Source organism: Salmo salar, chromosome 09 (assembly GCF_965601325.2).
Source record: "Salmo salar chromosome 09, fSalSal1, whole genome shotgun sequence".
NCBI classification, from domain to species: domain Eukaryota; kingdom Metazoa; phylum Chordata; class Actinopteri; order Salmoniformes; family Salmonidae; genus Salmo; species Salmo salar.
In genome coordinates this window covers 16704935-16730677 of record NC_138299.1, presented here as the reverse complement: position 1 = coordinate 16730677, position 25743 = coordinate 16704935, and the positions used below count along the sequence as shown (strand labels likewise).

At 43.4% G+C, this 25743-nt stretch overlaps 1 protein-coding gene across 7 annotated transcripts in view; it reads left to right on the top strand.

The window, feature by feature from the left end:
• The window catches only part of LOC106610784 (palmitoyltransferase ZDHHC14), a 101511-nt gene that overhangs the window by 52429 nt on the left and 23339 nt on the right, over positions 1 to 25743 (top strand). For all 7 annotated transcript variants that reach the window (XM_014210352.3, XM_014210350.3, XM_014210346.3 and 4 more), the window contains 2 exons: positions 15872 to 16027; positions 25229 to 25366. In XM_014210352.3, the coding sequence (XP_014065827.1) occupies positions 15872 to 16027; positions 25229 to 25366 (294 nt within the window). The remainder of the gene's footprint in view (positions 1 to 15871; positions 16028 to 25228; positions 25367 to 25743) is intronic.

Sequence of the window (25743 nt, the reverse complement as noted above, 5' to 3'; positions counted from 1 at the left end):
CATCAGCAGCAGGGCCTTCCTTTTATATTTCACAGCTCTTTCATCCATCTTCTATCCTCCCACCCTTCTATCCTCCCTTTCTTCTCCTTCCTCTATCCCGCTTCTCCCGCTGCCCACGCTGGCAGACAGACAGTCTTGTTACAGGGGAGAGGAGAAGAGAGGCAGAGCAGTGGAACCAGGGTTATAGTCTCAATGCTGCTCTCTGTCTGCCTGTCATGCATGTCTTTAGCCCTCAGAGGATGTGCTCCAAACAGTTTCCTCCACAGGGTCACACAGTGTGACTGGCTGGGTATGCATGACTGTCTTAAAGGACATCCCAAAATAGATTGATTTCTACAGTGCTCTTTGTGTTTGACTGCCACCCAGTCTCTATCAAGATAAACAATCTACTAGAATATGGAATACAGATGGCGGTGGCAACCCAATAGAACACCCTGGATGATGAACCTCTTACTCCTGCATATTATTGGCAACATTTTGAGTTGAGTATTTCTGTGTTTTGATGTCTTCTCTAGGTTTATAGAACAAGCCATGGAAGAGCCAGTACCCTGGCATACATATTATCTTCCCACTCACTGTAAGAAGTATCATATGTTATTCCCCCGAGATGCCAGGACAGCGAGAGAATACATCAAGCACTGATGAGTCTGAGCAGCGTGCCACCCACCACCAGACCTGGGCCTGACTGACTGATGGCTGCTCTGGTAGTATTACCACAGAGAGGAGGAGGAGGAGGAGGAGGAGGAGGAGGAGAGAGAGTTTAAAAAACGCCAATACTGCCTCAGTAACAGAGAATGTACACTGAGTGTACAAAACATGAATCCAGTTGAAAGCTTTGATCCCTTATTAATGTCACTTGTTAAATCAGTGTAGATAAAGGGGAGGTGACAGGTTAAATAATGATTTTTAAGCCTTGAGACAATTGTGAAATGGATTGTGTGTGCCATTCAGAGGGTGAATTGGCAAGACAAAAGGTTTAAGTGCCTTTGAACAGGGTATGGTAGTAGGTGCCAGGCCCACCGGTTTGTGTCAAGAACTGCAACGCTGCTGGGTTTTTCACTCAACGGTTTTCCGTGTGTATCAAGAATGGTCCACCATCCAAAGGACATCCAGCCAACTTGTCACAACTGTGGGAAGCATTGGATTCAACATTGGCCAGCATCCCTGTGGAACGTTTTCGACACCTTGTAAAGTCCATGCCCTGACGAATTGAGGCTCTTCTGAGGGCAAAAAGAACTCAATATTCTTATAATTTTTTTTTACGTTTCGTACACTCCGTGTAGAACCTGTCCAGGGTTTCTACAGCCCCGCTGTAAGTCCTAATGTCTCTGCCCTGCCTTCAGGCACTTTTCACACACACTGACTTAACACATACTTTCTCAACAGAGAGACTTTACCTAATGAGTGGTAATCTCATTAACATTGGTTAAAACATCTGATCACCAAGCCTCTACGTTACTGTATTACACCATACTACTTCTATAGAACCACCTTCTACCCTGTCTCACTAGAACCTGAACAATGGCAGCTTGGAGCAGAGTTTGGGGAGTGTGAGCATATAGTGGGTTCTAAAGCTCTCCACTTGATCTGGGCCCGGTTTTATGGAGCGATTTCAGTGCCAACAGAAATTGTATTTGTATTCCATAATTTTGAATTTGTGTTGGGATTTTGAATTTGATCTTTTTGAATTTATAATGCACAAATTTGATCATATAATTCATTATTTTAACTTTTCATGATTTGAAATACAAGTAAAAAAATATATATTTCAAAGTAATTGAGTATTCTAATTGAATATTTAAATACTCAGTTTCAACACAGTAGATAATGCATTCATTTCCTGTGTATGAAGTTCAAAAACTTTTATTTAGAGTTTATCAGTTTCATATATTCAACTTCTCAGATGCATTCATATTCAGTTCTCTAAATTTAAATTCAAAACCAGAGACAACATTTGTAGCAGCATTTGTACTTTGCCAGCCATGTGAGGTAGAGGAGGACAGATGGAATCAAATGCTCTCTGTGGTAAAACAGAAGATCCTGGTGGTTTCTGAAGCCTTTGTGGCATGTTGAATTTATGTTCTTCTTAGGAATTTGTCTCTAGCGTTTGAACTGTTTTGGCTATAAGCTATTATGACCCCATTCCTGAAAGCTTAGACTCTGGAACATGGACATGCCTTCTGTCCTCTCTATGATGATCACAGGCCACACGGGTCATGTTACTGTAGGAGTGTCACAAAAAAACGCAATTTGGCGCACATAATAATATAGTTCAATAGCCTTGTCATAGCCCTTCTAAGGACAGCCTTTCCACTACCAATGTTATCTTGCACTTGTGACTGACCGGGTTCGAACTAGAGGTCGACCGATTATGATTTTTCAATACCGATACCAATTATTGGAGGACCAAAAAAAGTCAATACCAACATTTTTTTTTAATGTATTTATTTTATTATTTATTTATTTGAAATTATAATAATTATATATATTTGTAATAAATGCTAATTGTAACAATACTGAATGAACAATGAACACTTTTTATTTTAACTTAATACATAAATCAAATAAATTTAGTCTCAAATAATGAAACATGTTCAATTTGGTTTAAATAATGCATAAACACAGTCTTGGAGATGAAAGTAAAAGTGCAATATGTGCCATGTAAGAAAGCTAACGTTTAAGTTCCTTGCTCAGAACATGAGAACACATGAAAGCTGGTGGTTCCTTTTAACATGTTTTAGGTTGTAGTAATTATCGGAATTATAGGACTATTTCTCTATACCATTTGTATTTCATATACCCTTGACTATTGGATGTTCTTATAGGCACTTTAGTATTGCCAGCCTAATCTCGGGAGTTAATAGGCTTGAAGTCATAAACAGCGCTGTGAATCCCAGCATTGCAAAGAGCTGCTCTTTTGAATGAACGCTTATGAGCCTGCTGCTGCCTACCACCGCTCAGTCAGACTGCTCTATCAAATCATAGACTTAATTATAATATAATAACACACAGAAATACGAGCCGTAGGTCATTAATATGGTCAAATCCGGAAACTATCATTTCGAAAACAAAACAATTATTCTTTCAGTGAAATACCCGTTCCGTATTTTATCGAACGGGTGGCAACCCTAAGTCTAAATATTACTGTTAAATTGCACAACCTTTAACGTTATGTCATAATTATGTAAAATTCTGGCAAATTAATTACGTTCTTTGTTAGGAATAAATGCCCTTTCAACAGTTCAACGAGCCAGGCGGCCCAAACTGCTGCATATACCCTGACTCAGCTTACACTGAAAGCAAGAGAAGTGACACAATTTCCCTAGTTAATTTTGCCTGCTAACATGAATCTTTCTTTTAACTACATATGCAGGTTTTAAAAAATATACTTCTGTATTGATTTTAAGAAAGTCATTGATGTTTATGGTTAGGTACATTATTGCAACGATTGTGCTTTATTCATGAATGCTCTTTTGTTAAATCATCAAGTTGAAGTAGGCTGTGATTTGATGATAAATGAACAGGGACCGCATTGATTATATGCAACGCGGAACAAGCTAGTGGACCAAGTAATATCATCAACCATGTGTAGTTAACTAGTGATTATGTGAAGGTTGATTTGTTTTTTTATAAGATAAGTTTAATGCTAGCTAGCACCTTGTCTCCTTGCAGGCACAAGGTCCTTTTGATGCTGCACTCGCGTAACTGGTGGTCAGCCTGCCACGCAGTCTCCTCGTGGATTGCAATGTAATCGGCCATAATCGGCGTCCAAAAGGCAGATTACCGACTGTTAGCCTGTAAAGCCTAGGCATTGGTCCAGTGACTTGGATGGGTCTCTTCAAGGAGGAGGTCAAAGTGGGGTGAATTGTAACACAGATGGTTCGGTGACCACGCTCAAACGGTAAACTGAATCTTCAGAAGCTTCTGGCGTTATAATTCAATTCGAAAGTTTTATTTTCAGTGTTATGTTGAACTCAGGCCTTTTCGTTAGGGGAGCAATGTTAAAAAAAAATGATTTGAAATTGATTTGTTTATTACTTCTTTTTACTTTGAAAAGTGTTGCATTAATGACAATTTTGTGGAAATTGTGGTCAAATATCTGATAAAAAAAACACAACATAATAATTATGAAATAGATGAGTACAGATCCTAATCTCAGTGATCCAAGAGGAAATTTCTTGCGGGAAAATGATGTTGCATCCCTCCAATAGAGTTCGACACTTGTAGAATCTATGCCAAGGTGCATTGAAACTGTTCTGGCAGCTCGTGGTGGCCCAACACCCTACTAAGAGACTTTATGTTGGCGTTTCCTTTATTTTGGCAGTTACCTGTACTCTGAGTATACCAAACATTAGGAACACCTTTCTAATGCTGATTGGCTGACAGCTGTGGTATATCAGACCGAATACCACGGGTATGACAAAATATTTATTTTTACTGCTCTACTTACATTGGTAGCCAGTTTATAATAGCAATAAGGCACCTCTGGTGTTTGTGGTATATGGCAAATATACCACGGCTACGGGCTGTATCCAGGCATTATATTGGCCGTATACCACACCTCGTGCCTTATTTCTTAAATGTAGCCTATACTGTATTTATCTTTTAATTCAGTCATCTCGGTTCTCATTTGAATACTTTTTTTAAAACCTTTGCTCGTTTATTACAATTGCAAAGACATTGAAAAATTGTATTTAGTGAACTTCGTTCTGAAGATATCGGCGGTCACAGAGAGACAGATAAACATTTTGATTCAATGTTTAGCTGAGATTTTCTGTGTATTAAGTGACATTGAAGGGGGGGGAAGCATCTAACGACGCACTTAGCTGTTCTACGAGTGGTCTGAGGCAGTTGGTAAATAACGAGCATTTTCAAGTGCAACTTTAGCTGGTTTTGGGAAACGGTTCAGAGATTTAAACTATGCTCCTACGAAGGTTCTAATGATGAAATTAGCCTTAAGATGCTTTCGGGAAATCGGGCCCTGATCTGTTAGTGCAAGTGAGTTTGTGGAGCTCTTTACACTCGCGCTCGATCAATCCATTGTAGCTCCTCTCTCCCTCCCTCTACGACACTCTGAGGGAGGGATGCGCACTTAGGGAGATCGGACTCACTAGGATCTCTGTCATCCACAACCGTCTCTTTCCTCTCAGCCTCAGTGCATTATGCAGGTAGGATTACAGTCCACTGACTGACATCCACCCCCCCCCATGGTGGAATGTGGATTCAGAGGAATTCAACAAAGATATCTTCTATCACTGTCAGAGTTCTCCAGGGTTCCGTTGCCATGGGTTACCATGTGTACACTGTGTTGCTTCACACTTGATGTCTTTACATGTTGCCTGCACATCTCTATGTGCTAACATCAAACTGTTTGTTCATGATGTCCTTGAAATGGGAGGAGATCATGTTCTCTTGCAGAATGTCAGTGGACCTACGGGACTCCTCATCCAGTGTGAAGGTGTTCTTTAATTGAACATTCATCATTCCACAGTAGATAGATAGATAGATCTGAAGGGACTTCCCTGGTATGCCACAGGCTCCAAACCCACCTGGGCATGTTGCTGATTGACAGAACTCTTTGTGTCCTTGTGTTACTGTTGGTATCCAGGCTGCTTGCGTATCATATCAAAATGCAGATCTGCAAGTGCAATGGTAACTATTTTTAGCTTTTTTCGCTCACACAAACACACCCACTTGTAGCATCTTTGTTTAGGGAATGTATAGTTTATTATTTAGCTTATGTTTTGTAAATCATTTTAATTAGTTGAACACCCAATTTGATTTGGTTGTTGCGATCTATGTCTCTCTCCCCCCTCCCTGTTAGTCGATGAACTCTACTCGCCGGATGTTTCTGAAAAGTTCACATGACGGCTATTAACTCTGACCCCATTCCCACTCCATTACCCAATTAACTACAGTCAGCTGGCACTGTTTCCCCACCTGCACCAGCGTTTTGGGCCACATTTGAGTGCTTTTCTATTGAGACTTACCCTTACACCAGTGGGCCGCCGGTGTGTTATGGTAATGAAAGCTCTGGTGTTGTGCTTCCATCAGGAGTGTGACACTGACTTGTGGCGAGCAAAATCAACAGCCTCTGCATCATTCAAGACCGTTGCTTTGTGAGAAGGTGGTAAAGTTCACAGTTAGCCATTGTTATGTAAATGAAAGCTTTAAAAAAAAAAGTACCCAGGGCCTTGCCTCTAAGTCAGAGCAGGTCCACCGGAGCTGTGGCTCAGTGAGTCACGGGTGCTGGCCCGTGTAGATGGGTGGAGAGTCTGAACCTTTTGGGTTAAACACTGGGGTAAATCTTAATTGGAAATGCCCCAACATTCATTACTCACACACCACACAATGTGAATACTTTAACTGTGCACTTTCTGTAATTCCTACTTAACGATTTCTTGGATCTGACAGACTTGGGCAGGTTTCCATCATAATGCTTCCACCAGTCCTATCACTTGAGATCAGTTAGGCTGTAAGCCTACAATGTCGAGAAATGGGGGGGAAAGGAGGAATATAGGCCTGCAGGGATTGACATGGGTGCCCTATTGCCTGGGGCAAGTGAATTTATAATTGTTTTACTGCTAACCAAAATTCTAATAATTCCAGTACTGATCTTCCTGGTTCCTCACCAATGTGTAGGTGAAAGGCAGGCAACATATGACACTTGTGCGTGTAAATGGCTCATTTACGTTTTCGGACAAGTGTTCACAATCTTCAGGCAACCAAAAAGTACTCCCGTCTTGCCCGATCGGTAAGTGCCTTCGAGACTTTAACGTCAGTCTCTGGCTATGCATTATGGCCACATCAAAGCCAGTTCCCCAGAAATGGACTGAACTGAAACATCCCTTAATTTTTCACTAGTAACTAACGAAGCTAGCGAGGGTGGAAATGAATATCAGGATGTGTTCATCATAGTCAGCCGGGAGCAGAGAGATCAGTGAACCCTTAGGGCTGAGTAATGATTTCAAAACAGTCCAGAGAAAAAGCCTTTTGCTCAGTAACTCAGACCTACTTTACAGAGCTTCAGGAAAATTCATCTCATTTAATTGTAGTACTTTTCCCTGTGTAATCTAGTCATGGAAAACATGAACTGTAATCTCTCAAATCCTTTTTTATCCATTTAATTTTACAATGGCAGTTGGATATAAGAGTGAGGTTGACACACACACACACACACACACACACACACACACACACACACCCTGCAATTTGTGTCCCAGTGCCCTAGGGCTGGGCGGTATACCGTATTTTATGATACACCAGTATTGATGCAGGGACCGGTTTGGGTTTTTACTTGACCTTCTATAACGGTATTTCAATGTTTGGTTTGTTAAATGTGATACGCCGTGTGTAACGTCCATTTAATTTTTTTTTTAATATATATAGTTTACTCCGCTACTTGAGTCATCCCTCTCCGCTCTCTCTCTCCATGCCGCTTTCCACACAGACCTGGTCCCACCTCCTGTCACTCAAGGAGCGCATTTGTTGTTCCTCGACCACGACACACTTGCGTTCAGTCTGCATGGTTAATGCAGCACATGCAACAATGTTGATGACAACGATGCGGTTTTCACTTTGCTTCCAGTAGCGTTCTATAATCACAATATTACTTTGTTTCACATCTGCAAACGGCTAGTTTGTCTTTTGTTAGCAACTTGGGCCAAAATTGTGTTAGCCGCTAATACTAATCGCTAGTTAGCTAGCAAATAAATGTACTGAGTCAGAACAAACGTAACTAGCTATGCAGCATGATAATACCAGTGATGGTATGTTTGTGCATCAGTATCTTCTAAATAAAAGAGGAATAGCTAAGAGAGAACATTATTATAGGGTCCCCTAGGAAACACTTATCAACACTTTGGTTCCTACCCTGTCACAATAACTCCTCTGTGGCATTTTAATTTGTTGTCTTGTCAAACAACACTGTATTCAAAGTGCCCACTATTATATTCTAACTATAGAATTAGAATAATAATTATATGTCCATGATTCCAACAGTTCACCCAAGTGTTGCTCTAAATCGCAAGTCTAATCGCAGTTGCAACATTTGGTTAGAAATAAGGCCTGGATTGTTAACCTAGGGTGTGTGCCTGCAGCCTGGGGCAATAGGAAGTATAGGTGTGTGTCATAGTAGATGCTCAGTGTTATCACCATTTGGAAACCCACTTTTGTTACCCACTGAAGAGAAAGTGCCCCACAACTAACAGTTAATCTGTCTGTGGGAAGACTCGACATCCAGGACAGGAGTTATGTAATCAGCATTCACGCACGCACGTATGCACACACATACTCAGACAGTACCCCCCCAACACACACACACACACACACACACACACACACACACACACACACACACACACACACACACACACACACACTCAAACAACATTTTATTAAAACCTACCCTACCTGATGTTTCTCCAATGCATTTCAATCCCTTTTTGTCCCGCCAGCGTTGGTTTCCTCTGGGAGATGGTTTCCGGTCTCTCAGGTCTTTTGTTGGCTTGTCTTGAGGATTATGACGGGGAGATAAAAGGGCTGTGTGATGAGGCCTTGTAGATGGAGCCGCATGGTACATGAATAGAGCTGCTGCTGCTGGGACAGTAATTGCAGCCAGTTGAATTTACCAAATGGGTCCAGACAAAGAGAGAAAGAAAAGCATAACTTGTCGAGCAATTAGTGGCCTGGGTTGGCCTCTGCTGTTACTGATGGCCACCTGCCTTCTGTATGCCTCTGCATACTGGACACACACACACGGATCACTGTACAGTATGCCTCTGCATGTGTCTGAGAGGCAGAGAGAGTGCTAACTCAGGGAAAGTGTCTGTCTGTGTTGTCTTGGTCTCCCTGTGGGGCCCATCGGCCTCATTACCTCTCATCATGCAGACAGACGTACAGGAACCAACAGCAGCTGCTGGGACATCCTGTCCTGTACAGAGAATGCTCATACATAGTCACAAATAGCAGGGTGTCTTCTCCTTGTCCCTCATCTGCACTGATGTGAAAGGCACAGTCACAGAAGGCATCCACCATATAGCTAGATATTCTCCTTTTAAAGCAGTCTCCCTGAGGATTTAAGTTGCCACCAACTGCTTAGGGCACACAACTCCAGACTGTCAAACTTATCCAGATTGACAGTCTTACGGGGACTCGTTGGGACCGTTGCCTGAGTGGTACCAAGCCCTGGAGCCTCCTGAAGAGAGAACAGTCTGACCTGAGTGTGGCTGACACACACACACACACAGTCTGAAATATGGAGGGATGGCCTGTCAAGATGAGATGGGGTGTTTGGCTTGCTTCCCAGGGGTGTGAAAATAATGGACCTAATAATAGCCAATTGTGATGTTGACTTGACTTTCAGAAGTAAGCACTTGTATGTAGGCTACCCTTCTCTTTGTGTCTTTTACAGTCCAAAATCTTAAGTCCGGTGTCTCAGGTCATGGTCTTATTAAGCCTGAGGTAAGTGTTCTGTTGTGTTGTCAGTGAGTGAAGGTCCATCTGCTCATGCCCTGTTCTCATCCTCTACCTATCACGTCCCTATCCCTGCAGGATAGCAATTACATTCTCTTATACCCCGTCGAGATGGGCCTGTGCCGGGCAGACGCTTTGGCCGACATTGAATCCTCCTTTAGTCTCTCCTACTGTATGCCTCTCTGTGTGCTGGTTAGCTGTACCACTGCCCTCATCAACCCCTCTTATCACTACCGTCCTCCTTCCAGCTCCATCCTAGATCCAAACTGGCCTAGATCCAAACTGTGAAATCTGGAATATTCTGCTAGTTTCCTGGGGGAGGTTGCATATAATCCTGCGTTGCATATAATCAATGCGGTGCCGGTTAATTTATCATCGAATCACAGCCTACTTCAACTTCGCCAAACAGGTGATGATTTAACAAAAGTGCATTCTCGAAAAATTTACCTAACCTAAACATCAATGCCTTTCTTAAAATCAATACACAGAATTATATATTTTTTAAATCTGCATATTTAGTTAATATTGCCTGATAACATTAATTTATTTTAACTAGGGAAATTGTGTCACTTCTCTTGCGTTCAGTGTAAGCAGAGTCAGGGTATATGCAACAGTTTGGGCCTCCTGGCTCGTTGCGAACTGTGAACTAATATGCCAGAATTTTACATAATTAGGACATAACATTGACGGTTGTGCAATGTAACAACAATATTTAGACTTAGGGATGCCACCCGTTAGATAAAATACGGAACGGTTCACTGAAAGAATAATTGTTTTGTTTTCGAAATGATAGTTTCCGGATTTGACCATATTAATGACCAAAGGCTTGTATTTCTGTGTGTTTATTATATTATAATTAAGTCGATGATTTGATAGAGCAGTTTGACTGAGTGGTGGTAGGCAGCAGCAGGCTCGTAAGCATTCATTCAAACAGCACTTATTGCGTTTTGCCAGCAGCTCTTAGCAATGCTTGAAGCACAGCGCTGTTTATGACTTCAAGCCTATTAACTCCCGAGATTAGGCTGGCAATACTAAAGTGACTAAGAACATCCACCAGTCAAAGGTATATGAAATACAAATGGTATAGAGAGAGTCAACGTGTCATCATTTCTATAATAACTACAACTTAAAACCTATTTTTTACATGGCACATATTGCACTTTTACTTTCTTCTCCAACACTGTTTTTGCATTATTTAAACCAAATTGAACATATTTCATTATTTATTTGAATTCTAAATAGATTTTATTTATGTCTTATATTAAGTTAAAATAAGTGTTCATTGTTCATTCAGTATTGTTGTAATTGTCCTTGTAATTGTCCTTATATATATATATATATATATATATATATATATATATATATATATATATATATATATGCAGATTAACTTCTATGGGCTACGTGGGACGCTAGCGTCAGTGAAATATCAGGGCGGCAAATTCAAAAACAACAAAATGTCATAATTCAACTTTCTCAAACATACAACTATTTTACACCATTTTAAAGATACACTTCTCCTTGATGTAACCACATTGTACGATTTCAAAAAGGCTTTACAGCGAAAGCAAAACATTAGATTATGTTAGGAGAGTACATAGACAAAAATAATCACACAGCCATTTTCCAAGCAAGGACATGTCAATAAAACCCAAAACACAGCTAAATGAAGCACTAACCTTTGACGATCTTCATCAGATGACACTCCTAGGACATTATGTTACACAATACATGTATGTTTCATTCGATAAAGTTCATATTTATATCCAAAAACAGCATTTTACATTGGCGCGTGATGTTCAGAAAATGTATTCCCACCAAAACTTTCGGTCAATGTGCACATCAATTTACAAAAATACTCATAAACGTTGACAAAATATACAACAATTATTTAAAGAATTATAGATATACTACTCCTGGATGCAACCGCTGTGTCAGATTTTAAAATAGCTTTACAGAGAAAGCACATTTTTCAATATTCTGAGTACATAGCTCAGCCATCACAGCAACCTATATAGACACCCGCCAAGTTCGGGGCCACCTAAACTCAGAAATAATATTAGAAATATTCTCTTACCTTTGCTGATCTTTGTCAGAATGCACTCCCAGGACTGCTACTTCCACAAGAAATGTTGTTTTTGTTCAAAATAATCCATATTTATGTCCAAATACCTCTGTTTTGTTCGTGCGTTCAGAGCACTATCCAAAGGCATAACGCACGAGCGCGGTACCAGAGACGAAAAGTAAAAATGTTCCATTACCGTACTTAGAAGCATGTCAAACGCTGTTTAAAATCAATCTTTATGGTGTTTTTAACGTAAAATTGTGATAATATTCCAATCGGACAATAGCGTATTCATTCAAGGGGAAAAAGAAGGAACAGTGCGCTCGCGGGACTGCGCATATCCAATCCCTTTGTTGCCAGGCAGTCCACTTAGTAACTGAGCTCCTATTATCTGCCCAGTGACAGGAGAATGCTCAAACAACTTTCTGAAGGCTTTTGACAGCCAATGGAAGCCTTAGGAAGTGCAACGTAACCCCACAGATACTGTAGTTTCGAAAGGGACTAGAAAGATGAACTACAATTCTCAGATCCTCCGCTTCCTGGTTGACTTTTTCTCAGGTTTTTGCCTGCCATATGAGTTCTGTTATACTCACAGACACCATTCAAACAGTTTTAGAAACTTCAGAGTGTTTTCTATCCAAATCTACTAATAATATGCATATTCTAGTTTCTGGGCCAGAGTAGTAACCTGTTTAAATTGGGTACGTTTTTCATCCGGCCGTGAAAATTATGCCCTTAGCCCAGACAGGTTAAATAAAAATTGGCTTTTTATTTATATATATATATATATATAAAGCAGCTAAAAGCCTATATATATATTGGCCGATTTAATAATCGGCACCAGCGTTGAAAAATCATAATCGGTCGACCTCCAGTGTGAACATACAGTCAACTAGAAGTTGTGTCTGAGAGCGGAGTGGAAGTGAGCACCTCAGACGGGTAACGGGTTAACAGGCAATTATTGAGCCTGGGTTTTCTTATGAGTTGATTAGAGTTGATTATTTGTTTTTGTAAATACTTGTACAGTCGCCGGCTTAGTATCTTCATGTTTGTTAATAAAAACCTCACTCTGGGCAAGATAAAACACATCTTCCTCGTATGCCTCCTCACTGTTAAAATCCTACCTCATGGTCAACCTCACAGCTATACTTACTGTTAGCTGTCCTTGTTTGTAGGTTCATTTTTCATCTTACAGTACATGTTGATACAGTGATAGCTGGCCAGTGGTTTTCCAGTTGATGCTGGTGGTCTAGTTGACTGAAAGGAAAGAGTAATGAATGTGAGAAGTGGTACCAGTAGTCTGGGCTCCATGCCCAGTCATTCCATGAACATTTCATTAGTTGTTCTTCACAGGCGATGGTGTTTTAATGTTTGTGAGGCTAGATGTGATTTTCATAATCATTATGCTGCAATGCTTTTCTCATTTTAGAGGCGACTTGATTGCCTCAAACGGACGCGGTTGGCTTAGACTGTTGACAACATGTAAACTACACTGAGTATACCAAACATTAAGAACACTTTCCTAATATTGAGTTGCACCCCCCGCCCCCCCCCTTTTGCCCTCAGATCAGCTTCAATTCCTCGGGACATGGCCTCTTCAAGGTGTCTAAAGCATTCCAGCATTCTTCCCACAGTTGTGTCAAGTTGGCTAGATGTCCATTGGGTGGTGAATTGTTCTTGATACACACAGGAAACTGATGATAATGAAAAACCCAGCAGCGTTGCAGTTCTTGACACAAATTGTTGCGCCTGGCACCTACCACCATACCTCGTTCAAAGGCACTTAAATATTTTGTCTTGCCCATTCATCCTCTGAATGGCACACACACTATCCATGTCTCAAGGCTTAAAAATCATTTTTTAACCTGTCTCCTCCCCTTTATTTACATTGACTGAAGTGGATCAATAAGTGATCATAGCTTTCACCTGGATCGACCTGGTCAGTCTGTCATGGAAAGAGTAGGTGTTCTTAATGTTTTGTACACTCAGTGTATATTTTTGTCTCCATCTTTATTTAAAACATAAATACATTTGCACAATAAGCACTTGTCTCTCAAATACATCATTACAGTTGTTGGTTATACGATCACGTATATCCTACCAACGGGACATTAAAAACTGTAATATCTTATGTTTCACCGAGTCGTGGCTGAACGACGACATGAATAACATACAGCTGGTGGGTTTTAAGCTTTTTCGGCAGGATAGAATAGCGGCCTCTGGTAAGACGAGGGTTGTCGGTCTATGTATATTTGTAAAGAACTGGTACATGAAATCTAAGGAAGTCTTGCGGTTTTGCTCGCCTGAGGTAGAGTATCTCATGATAAGCTGTAGACCACACTATTTACTAAGAGTTTTTATCTGTATTTTTCGTAGCTGTCTACATACCACTACAAACCGATGCTGGCACAAAGACCACACTCAATGAGCTGTATACCGCCATAAGTAAACAGGAAAACTCTCACCCAGAGGCGGCGCTCCTAGTGGCCGGGGACTTTAATGCAGGAAAACTCATCCGTTTTACCTAATTTCTATCAGCATGTTCAATGTTCAACCAGAGTGGAAAAAACTCTAGACCACCTTTACTCCACACACAGAGACGCGTACAAAGCTCGCCCTCCATTTGGCAAATCTGATCATAATTCTATCCTCCTGATTCCTGCTTACAAGCAAAAACTAAAGGAGGAAGCACCAGTGACTCGGTTAATAAGAAAGTGGTCAGATGAAGCAGATGCTAAGCTACAGGACTGTTTAGCTAGCACATACTGGAACATGTTCCGGGATTCTTCCGATGGCATTGAGGAGTACACTACATCAGTCACTGGCTTCATCAATAAGTGCATCGATGACGTCGTCCCCACAGTGACTGTACGTACATAACCCAACCAGAAGCCATGGATTACAGGAAACATCCGCACTGAGCTAAAGGGTAGATCTGCCGCTTTCAAGGAGCGGGACTCTAACCCGGAAGCTTACAAGAAATCCCGCTATGCCATCCGACGAACCATCAAACAGGAAAAGTGTCAATACAGGACTAAGATTGAATCGTACTACACCGGCTCCAACGGTCAAACTGAAACGAGCCACCTATGATTCCCCACATGGCAGCTTGTCATTGTTGCTAGCTATCTGACCGTTCAGAATCCTAATAAAGCACGCCTTCCGGCCACCGATGCGTGCGCATCATTTAAAATTTTCGTGACGTTGTCAGCCATCCCGTCTATAGACGTCAACACAATAACCCTACTGAAGAATGACAGGAGTTCTTTAGAATATTATCAGCCTGTGTTTCAATAGAATAATGATGAGCGGGCTCTCTTTATTGAGCTCAGTACATTAGTGTGTGTGATTGTACCACACGGAGTATGAATGGTATGCAGTTCAGCTCAGCAACTTCTTCTGGGCTTTCTACTCTCTCTGTTGGAAGCGCTCTTTGATAGATGTTGAGATACTAATTCTCCTCCTGCTCATTCACTCACTCCGTGTTTGACTCTATCCCTCGTTCTGTACAGAGGAGGAGAGGATGATGAGGCTGCGTTGATCGCACTGAACATGGGCTGAAAAGAGACCCATGTGCTTTTGCCTGTTGAGTTGCGTACATACACACCACTCCAGCTCTGCCACTGGGCTCAGAGGCACACCATGATCTACACACACACATACACACACAAAAGAGAGCTACAGAAACGAGCATGGCAGTAATGGGGAATTGGTTATACCTTTTGTGCTTTTCAAATTACCATAATCATCTGCCCAACAACATCTCCCCTCATCATGTCAATCATCCTCTCTGTTAGAAAGCTGTTTGACACCACTCTGAGGGGAAAAGCATGAGTTTCTGCGGAGAAAACAACCAGTTTGCTTGCCAAATTGGGTTTCCTCCAGCTGAGACATTCATTGCGACCAGAGAGCAGAGAGAAGGGCATGTTGCTCTGAGCAGGTTAGGACAGTCACAGTGTGACGTCATGAGAGAAGGTGCTGAGCAGTTAGACTTCTCTGGCTCTTTCTGCTTTCAGAGCCAGACATGAATGAACCAACATATTTTAAAAGGCTTTTCACTTCTGCTTTTATCATGACCAGTACTATACGAACCAATAGGTCTACTTGACAGTCACAGTTCCATTTTGACTTAACTTTGGTTCCTGTACCGCTCTACAGTGCCAGCTCTGTGCTGGATAGTACTACCCTCCTCCCATACTGTGTAACTAGCCAACTCTTCAATAGCATAATTTGGCATGACAATGAATGAGGCTAGGATTGCAGTGTATTGTATGCCAAATTTAATATCCATGTGATTTGAGGCTAATGATACCCACTTCTTCTCCCTGACAGATGTAGCCAACGGTTCCAGTTCGGGTTACCGGTCGCCCCCCAGGACGAGAGAGGTGGTCATCAATGGGCAGACTGTCAAGCTCAAGTACTGCTTCACCTGTAAGATCTTCAGACCACCGCGTGCCTCTCACTGCAGCCTTTGTGACAACTGTGTCGGTAAGTCATCTTGTTAGGACCGCACACATGCTGGGACGGTGTGCGGACTGAAGGAGAAGTGGGTGTTTGCTTATGTGTGCATATATTTATTATTTATTTCACCTTTATTTAACCAGGTAGGCCAGTTGAGATCAAGTTCTCATTTACAACTGCGACCTGGCCAAGATAAAGCAACGACAAAACAACAACACAGAGTTACACATAAACGTACAGTCAATAACACAATAGAAAAGAAAAATCGAAAAATCAATCAACAGTGTGTGCAAATGTAAAAGAGTAGGGAGGTAGGCAATAAATAGGTCATTACAATTTAGCATTAATACTGGAGTGATAGATGTGCAGATGATGATGTGCAAGTAGAGATACTGGGGTGCAAGAGGCTAAGTAATAATATGGGGATGAGGTAGTTGGGTGTGCTATTGACAGATTGGCTGTGTACAGGTACAGTGATCGGTAAGCTGCTCTGACAGCTGATGCAAACCTGTTACTTTCCGCTAGCGGAACGCCTCACCAATATCCAATGGTATAGAGTGGCGCGAATTACAAATACCTCAAAAATGCAAAAACTTCAATTTTTCAAACATGACTATTTTACACCATTTTAAAGACAAGACTCTCCTTTATCTTACCACATTGTCCGATTTCAAAAAGGCTTTACAACGAAAGCAAAACATTAGATTATGTCAGGAGATTACCCTCCCAAAAATAATCACACAGCCATTTTCAAAGCAAGCATATATGTCACAAAAACCAAAACCACAGCTAAATGCAGCACTAACCTTTGATCTTCATCAGATGACACTCCTAGGACATTATGTTATATAATACATGCATGTTTTGTTCAATCAAGTTCATATTTATATCAAAAACCAGCTTTTTACATTAGCATGTGATGCTCAGAACTAGCATACCCACCGCAAACTTCCGGTGAATTTACTAAATTACTCACGATTAACGTTCACAAAATACATAACAATTATTTTAAGAATTATAGATACAGAACTCCTTTATGCAATCGTGGTGTCCGATTTTAAAATAGCTTTTCGGTGAAAGCACATTTTGCAATATTCTGAGTACATAGCCCGGCCATCACGGCTAGCTATTTTGACACCCACCAAGTTTGGCCCTCACCAAACTCAGATTTACTATAAGAAAAATTGGATTACCTTTGCTGTTCTTCGTCAGAATGCACTCCCAGGACTTCTACTTCAACAACAAATGTTGTTTTGGTTCGAAATAATCCATAGTTATATTTAAATAGCTCCGTTTTGTTCATGCGTTCAGGTAACTATCCGAAGGGTGACGTGCCGGCGCATTTCGTGACAAAAAATGTCAAAATATTCCATTACCATACTTCGAAGCATGTCAAACGCTGTTTAAAATAAATTTTTATGAGATTTTTCTCGTAAAATAGCGATAATATTCCAACCGGGCGACGTTGTATTCGTTCAAACACTGAAAGTAAAACATGGAGTCGTCTCGTGCACGCGCGCTCCAGTGTCATTGTTCTTAGAAGGACCACTCACAAAAACCCATGCTGTTTTTCGCCCAGAGACTGGAGAGCTCTCATTCCACTTTCTGGCGCCTTTTGAGAGCCAATGAAAGCCTTAGAAAATGTCACGTTACAGCAAAGATGCTGTATTTTTGATAGAGATGCCCTAGAAGGAGAACAAATTGTCAGACAGGGCACTTCCTGTATAGAATCTTCTCAGGTTTTGGCCTGCCATATGAGTTCTGTTATACTCACAGACACCATTCAAACAGTTTTAGAAACTTTAGAGTGTTTTCTATCCAAATCTACAAATTGTATGCATATTCTAGTTTCTGGGCAGGAGTAGTAACCAGATTAAATCGGGTACGTTTTTTTTATCCGGCCGTGAAAATACTGCCCCCTATCCCTAACAGGTTAAAGTTAGAGAGGGAGATATAAGACTCCAGCTTCAGTGATTTTTGCAGTTCGTTCCAGTCATTGGCAGCAGAGAACTGGAAGGAAAGGCGGCCAAAGGAGGTGTTGGTTTCGGGGATGACCAGTGCAATATACCTGCTGGGGTGGGTGTTGCTATGGGGACCAGTGAGCTGAGATAAGGCGGCGCTTTACCTAGCAAAGACTTATAGAGGACCTGGAGCCAGTGGGTTTGGCGACGGATATGCAGTGAGGGCCAGCCAACGAGAGCATACAGGTCGCAGTGGTGGGTAGTATATGGGGCTTTGGTGACAAAACGGCACTGTGATAGACTACATCCAGTTTGCTGAGTAGAGTGTTGGAGGCTATTTTGTAAATGACATCGCCGAAGTCAAGGATCGGTAGGATAGTCTGTTTTACGAGGGTATGTTTGGCAGCATGAGTGAAGGAGGCTTTGTTGCGAAATAGGAAGCCGATTCTAGATTTAATTTTGGATTGGAGATGCTTAGTGTGAGTCTGGAAGGAGACTTTACAGTCTAGCCAGACACCTAGGTATTTGTAGTTGTCCACATATTCTAAGTCAGAACCGTCCAGAGACGTGATGCTAGTCGGGTGGGAGGGTGCGGGCAGCAATCGGTTGAAGAAAATGCACTTAGTTTTACTAGCATTTGAGAGCAGTTGGAGGCCATGGAAGTGTTGTATGGCATTGAAGCTCGTTTGAAGGTTTGTTAGCACAGTGTCCAAAGAAGGGCTAGATGTATGCAGAAGGGTGTCGTCTGCGTAGAGGTGGATCAGAGAATCACCGGGAGCAAGAGCGACATCATTGATATATACAGAGAAAAGAGTCGGCCCGAGAATTGAACCCTGTGGCACCCCAATAGACTGCCAGAGGCCTGGACAACATGCCCTCCGATTTGACACACTGAACTCTATCTGAGAAGTAGTTGGTGAACCAGGCGAGGCAGTCATTTGAGAAACCAAGGCTATTTAGTTTGCCGATTTAAGAATGCGGTGATTGACAGAGTCGAAAGCCTTGGCCAGGTCGATGAAGACGGCTACACAGTACTGTCTTTTATCAATGTCGGTTATGATATCGTATAGGACCTTGAGCGTGGCTGAGGTGCACCCATGACCAGCTCGGAAACCAGATTGCATAGTGGAGAAGGTACGGTGGGTTTCGAAATGGTCGGTGATCTATTTATTAACTTGGCTTTTGAAGATTTTAGAAAGGCATGGCAGGATGGATATAGGTCTATAACAGATGTTGGCCGGGGTAGGGGTAGCCAGGTGGAAAGCGTGGACAGCCGTAGAAAAATTCTTATTGAAATGATTGATTATCGTAGATTTATCGGTGGTGACAGTGTTTCCTATCCTCAGTGCAGTGGGCAGCTGGGAGGAGGTGCTTTTATTCTCCATGGACTTTAGTGTCCCAAAACCTTTTGGAATTAGTGCTACAGGAACCACATTTCTGGCCTTAGCTTTTCTAACTGACTGTGTGTATTGGTTCCTGACTTCCCTGAAAAGTTGCATATCGCGGGGCCTATTCAATGCTAATGCAGAATACCACAGGATGTTTTTATGCTGGTCAAAGGCAGTCAAGTCTGGAGTGAACCAAGGGCTATATCTGTTATTAGTTCTACATTTTTTGAATGGGGCATGCTTATTTAAGATGGAGAGGAAAGCACTGTTTAAGAGTAACCAGGCGTCCTTTACTGACAGGATGAGGTCAATATCCTTCCAGGATTCCCGGGCCAGGTCGATTAGAAAGGCCTGCTCGCTGAAGTGTTTTAGGGAGCGTTTGACAGTAATGAGGGGTGGTCGTTTGACCGCGGACCCATAGCGCATGCAGGCAGTGATCGCTGAGATCCTTGTTGAAGACAGCAGAGGTGTATTTAGAGGGCAAGTTTGTCAGGATGATATCTTAGAGGTTGCCCATGGTTACGGATTTAGGGTTGTTCCTGGTAGGTTCCTTGATAATTTGGGGGAGATTGAGGGCATCTAGCTTAGATTGTAGGACGGCTGGGGTGTTAAGCATGTCCCAGTTTAGGTCACCTAACAGTACGAACTCTGAAGATAGATGGGGGGCGATCAATTCACATATGGTGTCTAGGGCACAGCTGGGTGTTGAAGGCGGTATATAACAAGCGGCAATGGTGAGAGACTTGTTTCTGGAAAGGTGAATTTTTAGAAGTAGAATCTCGAGTTGTTTGGGCACAGACCTGGATAGTTTGACAGAACTCTGCAGGCTATCTCTGCAGTAGATTGCAACTCCGCCCCCTTTGGCAGTTCTATCTTGTCGGGAAATGTTATAGTTAGGGATGGTATTTTCAGGATTTTTGGTGGCCTTCCTAAGCAAGGATTCAGACACGGCTAGGACATCAGGGTTTGCGGAGTGTGAATAAAACAAACTTAGGGAGGAGGCTTCTAATGTTAACATGCATGAAACCAATGCTTTTACGGTTACAGAACAAATGAGAGCGCCTGGGGAATAGGAGTGATGCTTGGGGCTGCAGGGCCTGGGTTAACCTCTACATCACCAGAGGAACAGAGGAGGAGTAGGATAAGAGTATAGCTAAATACTAAAAGAACTGGTAAAAGGAGCAGATTTCTGGGCGTGAAAGAATAGGTTCAAGGCATAATGTAATGACAAGGGTATGGTAGGATGTGAGTACAGTGGAGGTTAGCCTAGGCATTGAGTGACGATGAGAGAGGTTTTGTCTCTGGAGGCACAATTTAAGCCAGGTGAGGTCACCGCATGTGTGGGGAGTGGAACAAAAGGGCTAGCTAAGGCATATATATATATATATAAATGTAAATGTAAATGTAAATATTGAGCAGGGCTGGAGGCTCTACAGTGAAATAAGACAAAAATCACTAACCAAAACAGCAATAGACCAGGCATATTGACATTAGGTAGAGGCATGTGTAGCCGAGTGATCATAGGGTCCAGTGAGTAGCTAGGCGAGCTGGAGGCACGGCGATTCAGACAGTTAGCAGACGGCTGCCTCTGTGTCGGCAACAAAGTGTCCAGTCCAATTGGCAAAAGAGGTAATGAAGCCCAGGAATTGTCTGATGGTTCTCTTCGGCTAGCCGGGAGATGGGCCTAGCTCCAGGCTAACTGGTGCTTACTTCAGGACAGAAACACCCCTCGGACGGTTACGTCGGCAGACCAGTCGTGATGGATCGACGGGGCTCCGTGTCGGCAGCAAAGGGTCCAGGCCACTTGGCAAAAGAGGTAATTGAAGCCCAAGAATTTTCTGATGGATCTCTTCGGCTAGCCGGGCGATGGGCCTAGCACGAGGCTAGCTCCAGGCTAACTGGTGCTTGCTTCGGGACAGAGACGTTAGCCAGGAGTAGCCACTCGGATAGCAGCTAGCTAGCTGCGATGATCCGGAGTAAAGGTTCAGAGCTTGCGGTAGGAATCCGGAGATGTGGTAGAGAAAAAGCAGTCCGATACGCTCTGGGTTGATATCGCGCTGTGCAGACTGGCAGGAATTGACCGGGCTGAGGCTGGCAGATGTCCGAGTTAACGGTAATGACCGCTAGCAGTGGCTAACTGACTACTAGCTAGTAGCAAGTTAGCTGGCTAGCTTCTGACGGGGGTTCCGTTCTAATGTATTAAAATAGCAGATCCACACCACATTGATTGAGGCGGGTTGCAGGAGAGTATGTTCAGTCCGTATATGGACTGAACGTACACTACTGAGCCTCATTTTGACTTGTTTTAAGAACATTACATCAAAGTTGGATCAGCCTGTAGTGTGGTTTTCCACTTTAATTTTGAGTGTGACTCCAAATCCAGACCTCCATGGGTTGATAAATTGGATTTCCATTTATTATTTTGTGTGATTTTGTTGTCAGCACATTCAACTATGTAAAGAAAAAAGTATTTAATAAGATTATTTATTTCATTCAGATCTAGGATGTGTTGTTTAAGTGTTCCCTTTATTTTTTTTGAGCAGTATATATACATGGGACGGGACAAGACAATCAAAACAGACATCCCACTGTTACGCCATCTTGGATACATATTGGACATATATTTCTATGTCCCTTTGTGTTTGTGTGGTCTGCATGTACACGTAGCTAAAAGCTGTGTCATGTCACAGGGACATCCCTCCATAAGAATGTTTAATAGAGCTATCTACTGCTATGGTGTTCCACCAATCAACCATGGGTCTCCCAGCCTCCCCTCCAGGCCCGCCTGAGACTCAGTAATCACTGCTCAGCCTCCACAGAGCCACTGCCTCCCTCCTGTTGTGTTCTCCTGTCCTGTACCCAGAGACGGTTCCCATATGGCCAGGGATTTATGGGCTCATTAACGCCTAGCAGAGCCGAGGAAGATGGATGATAGAACATGAGAACAGAACCCCCCCCGTTTCAAAACTCACTGTGTGAATCACCCACCGTGGCATGTTCTGTTGTGGGGAGGACCGAGCTGCATGTACCCACTGAACAACAACTTTCTCTGATTCCTTCTCTAGCTCCCTCTATCCATCCTTCTCCATCCACCTGCAGAGCAGTCTGTCTCTCCTATCCCCTCTGTCTGTCATTCTGACTGTGGCAGAAAAAAACAGGCCACTCCCCAAGGCAGTGGAGGAAGAAGCAGGAGGATTTGCGTCTCTCTTCCATGCGAGCAGTGAGCCTGCTCTCTCTAGGCTTCTTCTCTTTCTGTCTGGCCTGCCTGAGATTCTGTGACTTGCCTAGGGGTCTTCTCAACCTCCTCGACAAAGAACACATGGCTGTGAGGAGAGGCCCTGCCAACTCGTGTCTTCCTCTCCTACTCTACCCAGCTCCCTTCCTCCACTAATACGTCCTCTTAACGTTCTGTTTTTTTCTCTTCCAGAAGCTTCTCTCCCAGTTCCCTGATACAGCATGCAAATTCTCGATCATCTTGACATAGCTTGTAGCATGGAGATTTAAACGGCAGGTATCGCAGAGATGTGTATTTGATTCGTGTTCCAAATATAGAGTATTTACACAAGTTTAAAGCTCTGAACAGTCAGCCTGGTAACACTACTGAGTGGTGTCTGAACAGTCAGCCTGGTAACACTACTGAGTGGTGTCTGAACAGTCAGCCTGGTAACACTACTGAGTGGTGTCTGAACAGTCAGCCTGGTAACACTACTGAGTGGTGTCTGAACAGTCAGCCTGGTAACACTACTGAGTGGTGTCTGAACAGTCAGCCTGGTAACACTACTGAGTGGTGTCTGAACAGTCAGCCTGGTAACACTACTGAGTGGTGTCTGAACAGTCAGCCTGGTAACACTACTGAGTGGTGTCTGAACAGTCAGCCTGGTAACACTACTGAGTGGTGTCTGAAGCAGCCAGCCTGGTAACACTACTGAGTGGTGTCTGAAGCAGCCAGCCTGGTAACACTACTGAGTGGTGTCTGAACAGTCAGCCTGGTAACACTACTGAGTGGTGTCTGAAGCAGCCAGCCTGGTAACACTACTGAGTGGTGTCTGAAGCAGCCAGCCTGGTAACACTACTGAGTGGTGTCTGAACAGTCAGCCTGGTAACACTACTGAGTGGTGTCTGAACAGTCAGCCTGGTAACACTACTGAGTGGTGTCTGAAGCAGTCAGCCTGGTAACACTACTGAGTGGTGTCTGAAGCAGTCAGCCTGGTAACACTACTGAGTGGTGTCTGAAGCAGTCAGCCTGGTAACACTACTGAGTGGTGTCTGAAGCAGTCAGCCTGGTAACACTACTGAGTGGTGTCTGAAGCAGTCAGCCTGGTAACACTACTGAGTGGTGTCTGAAGCAGTCAGCCTGGTAACACTACTGAGTGGTGTCTGAAGCAGTCAGCCTGGTAACACTACTGAGTGGTGTCTGAAGCAGTCAGCCTGGTAACACTACTGAGTGGTGTCTGAAGCAGTCAGCCTGGTAACACTACTGAGTGGTGTCTGAAGCAGTCAGCCTGGTAACACTACTGAGTGGTGTCTGAAGCAGTCAGCCTGGTAACACTACTGAGTGGTGTCTGAAGCAGTCAGCCTGGTAACACTACTGAGTGGTGTCTGAAGCAGCCAGCCTGGTAACACTACTGAGTGGTGTCTGAAGCAGCCAGCCTGGTAACAGTGAAGAGGGGTGTCTGAAGCAGCCAGCCTGGTAACAGTGAAGAGTGGTGTCTGAAGCAGCCAGCCTGGTAACAGTGAAGAGTGGTGTCTGAAGCAGCCAGCCTGGTAACAGTGAAGAGGGGTGTCTGAAGCAGCCAGCCTGGTAACAGTGAAGAGGGGTGTCTGAAGCAGCCAGCCTGGTAACAGTGAAGAGGGGTGTCTGAAGCAGCCAGCCTGGTAACAGTGAAGAGGGGTGTCTGAAGCAGCCAGCCTGGTAACAGTGAAGAGGGGTGTCTGAAGCAGCCAGCCTGGTAACAGTGAAGAGTGGTGTCTGAAGCAGCCAGCCTGGTAACAGTGAAGAGTGGTGTCTGAAGCAGCCAGCCTGGTAACAGTGAAGAGTGGTGTCTGAAGCAGCCAGCCTGGTAACAGTGAGGAGGGGTGTCTGAAGCAGCCAGCCTGGTAACAGTGAAGAGGGGTGTCTGAAGCAGCCAGCCTGGTAACAGTGAAGAGTGGTGTCTGAAGCAGCCAGCCTGGTAACAGCACCGACACATTGGACTCCATTATAATGGTCCTCTCCATCTTGTCAGCTCCAAGTCCTCACACAGTCACTCAAGTCCGTAATGGAGGTTTCATAGGATGCTGTTATCCATGTGCCCACAGTGTCACTCATTCACAGACCAACTCAACCAACTCAGCAGCAGAGTTTGGATATGAGCAGCCTCCCTCCCTCTCCTCTGTGTAATAGGTCGTGTTTGAGTAGGCAGCAGAAGCAGTCTGAAAGAGTAGCTAATCATGCCAGGGCTCAAAGGGAATTATTACTTCCTGAAATGTAGATGCAATGTGGATCACTTCCATTATAATCACAGTTCACATTCTGCCTGGGAGGTTTAGGTAGGAGTTTGATTGAGTCAGGAAGGCACGGTGCTGTCTGTGTGTGACAGGCACTTGTAACTCAAAATAACAACTGGTTAATTTGCCGTCAGTAAACTGTGTGTGGGCATGGTTTAAACTTGACATACTGTGTGTCTGTGGTGCTTTGAAATGGACTGCTGTTTTCAGAGGCATGCCTTTGTACCTGCAAGCCAGCTTCCTCTCAATGGCAGGTTGGCAGTGACTCAAAGCTCTAGTAAACTGTGTGTGTGTGTGTGCGCGCACTTTTCCCGCTGTTTATTTCTTTCCCAATTGTTGTTGCACTTGCTTAATGTGTCTTTTAATGCAAGTCTTTCTCTCTCTCCCCGCAGAGCGTTTCGACCACCACTGTCCGTGGGTGGGGAACTGTGTTGGGAAGAGGAACTACCGTTTCTTCTACATGTTCATCCTCTCCCTCTCCTTCCTCACCATCTTTATCTTCGCCTTTGTCATCACACACGTCATCCTGCGTAAGTAGTGACCAATAAAGAGCACACTCCTCTTCATCCGGTCCTGGTTGTGTTGGACGAGTCAACCAGCAGGCTGTAAGTGGGCGTTGTGAAGCCCAGCAGTATTCTGGCTCCTTACCATCTCCCCCAAGTGTGAGATGATGTGTGGGTGGGAGAGTTGGTGGGTGGATGTGTGCTGGGCTGGGGAAAACGAACAGAAGAAAAGACGGACGCGTTAATCAACAGAGAATAGTCTCTGCGCTTCATGTTTCTTTTGTATCCTTCTCCAGATTGTGAAATATTGACTTTGTGGGCATGGGTGAAATAGAAATAAAACTCTCCTTCTTTCAGAGACGTCTGCTCTGTTAGATTGTGTCAGCCCCCATCTCGACAACCAG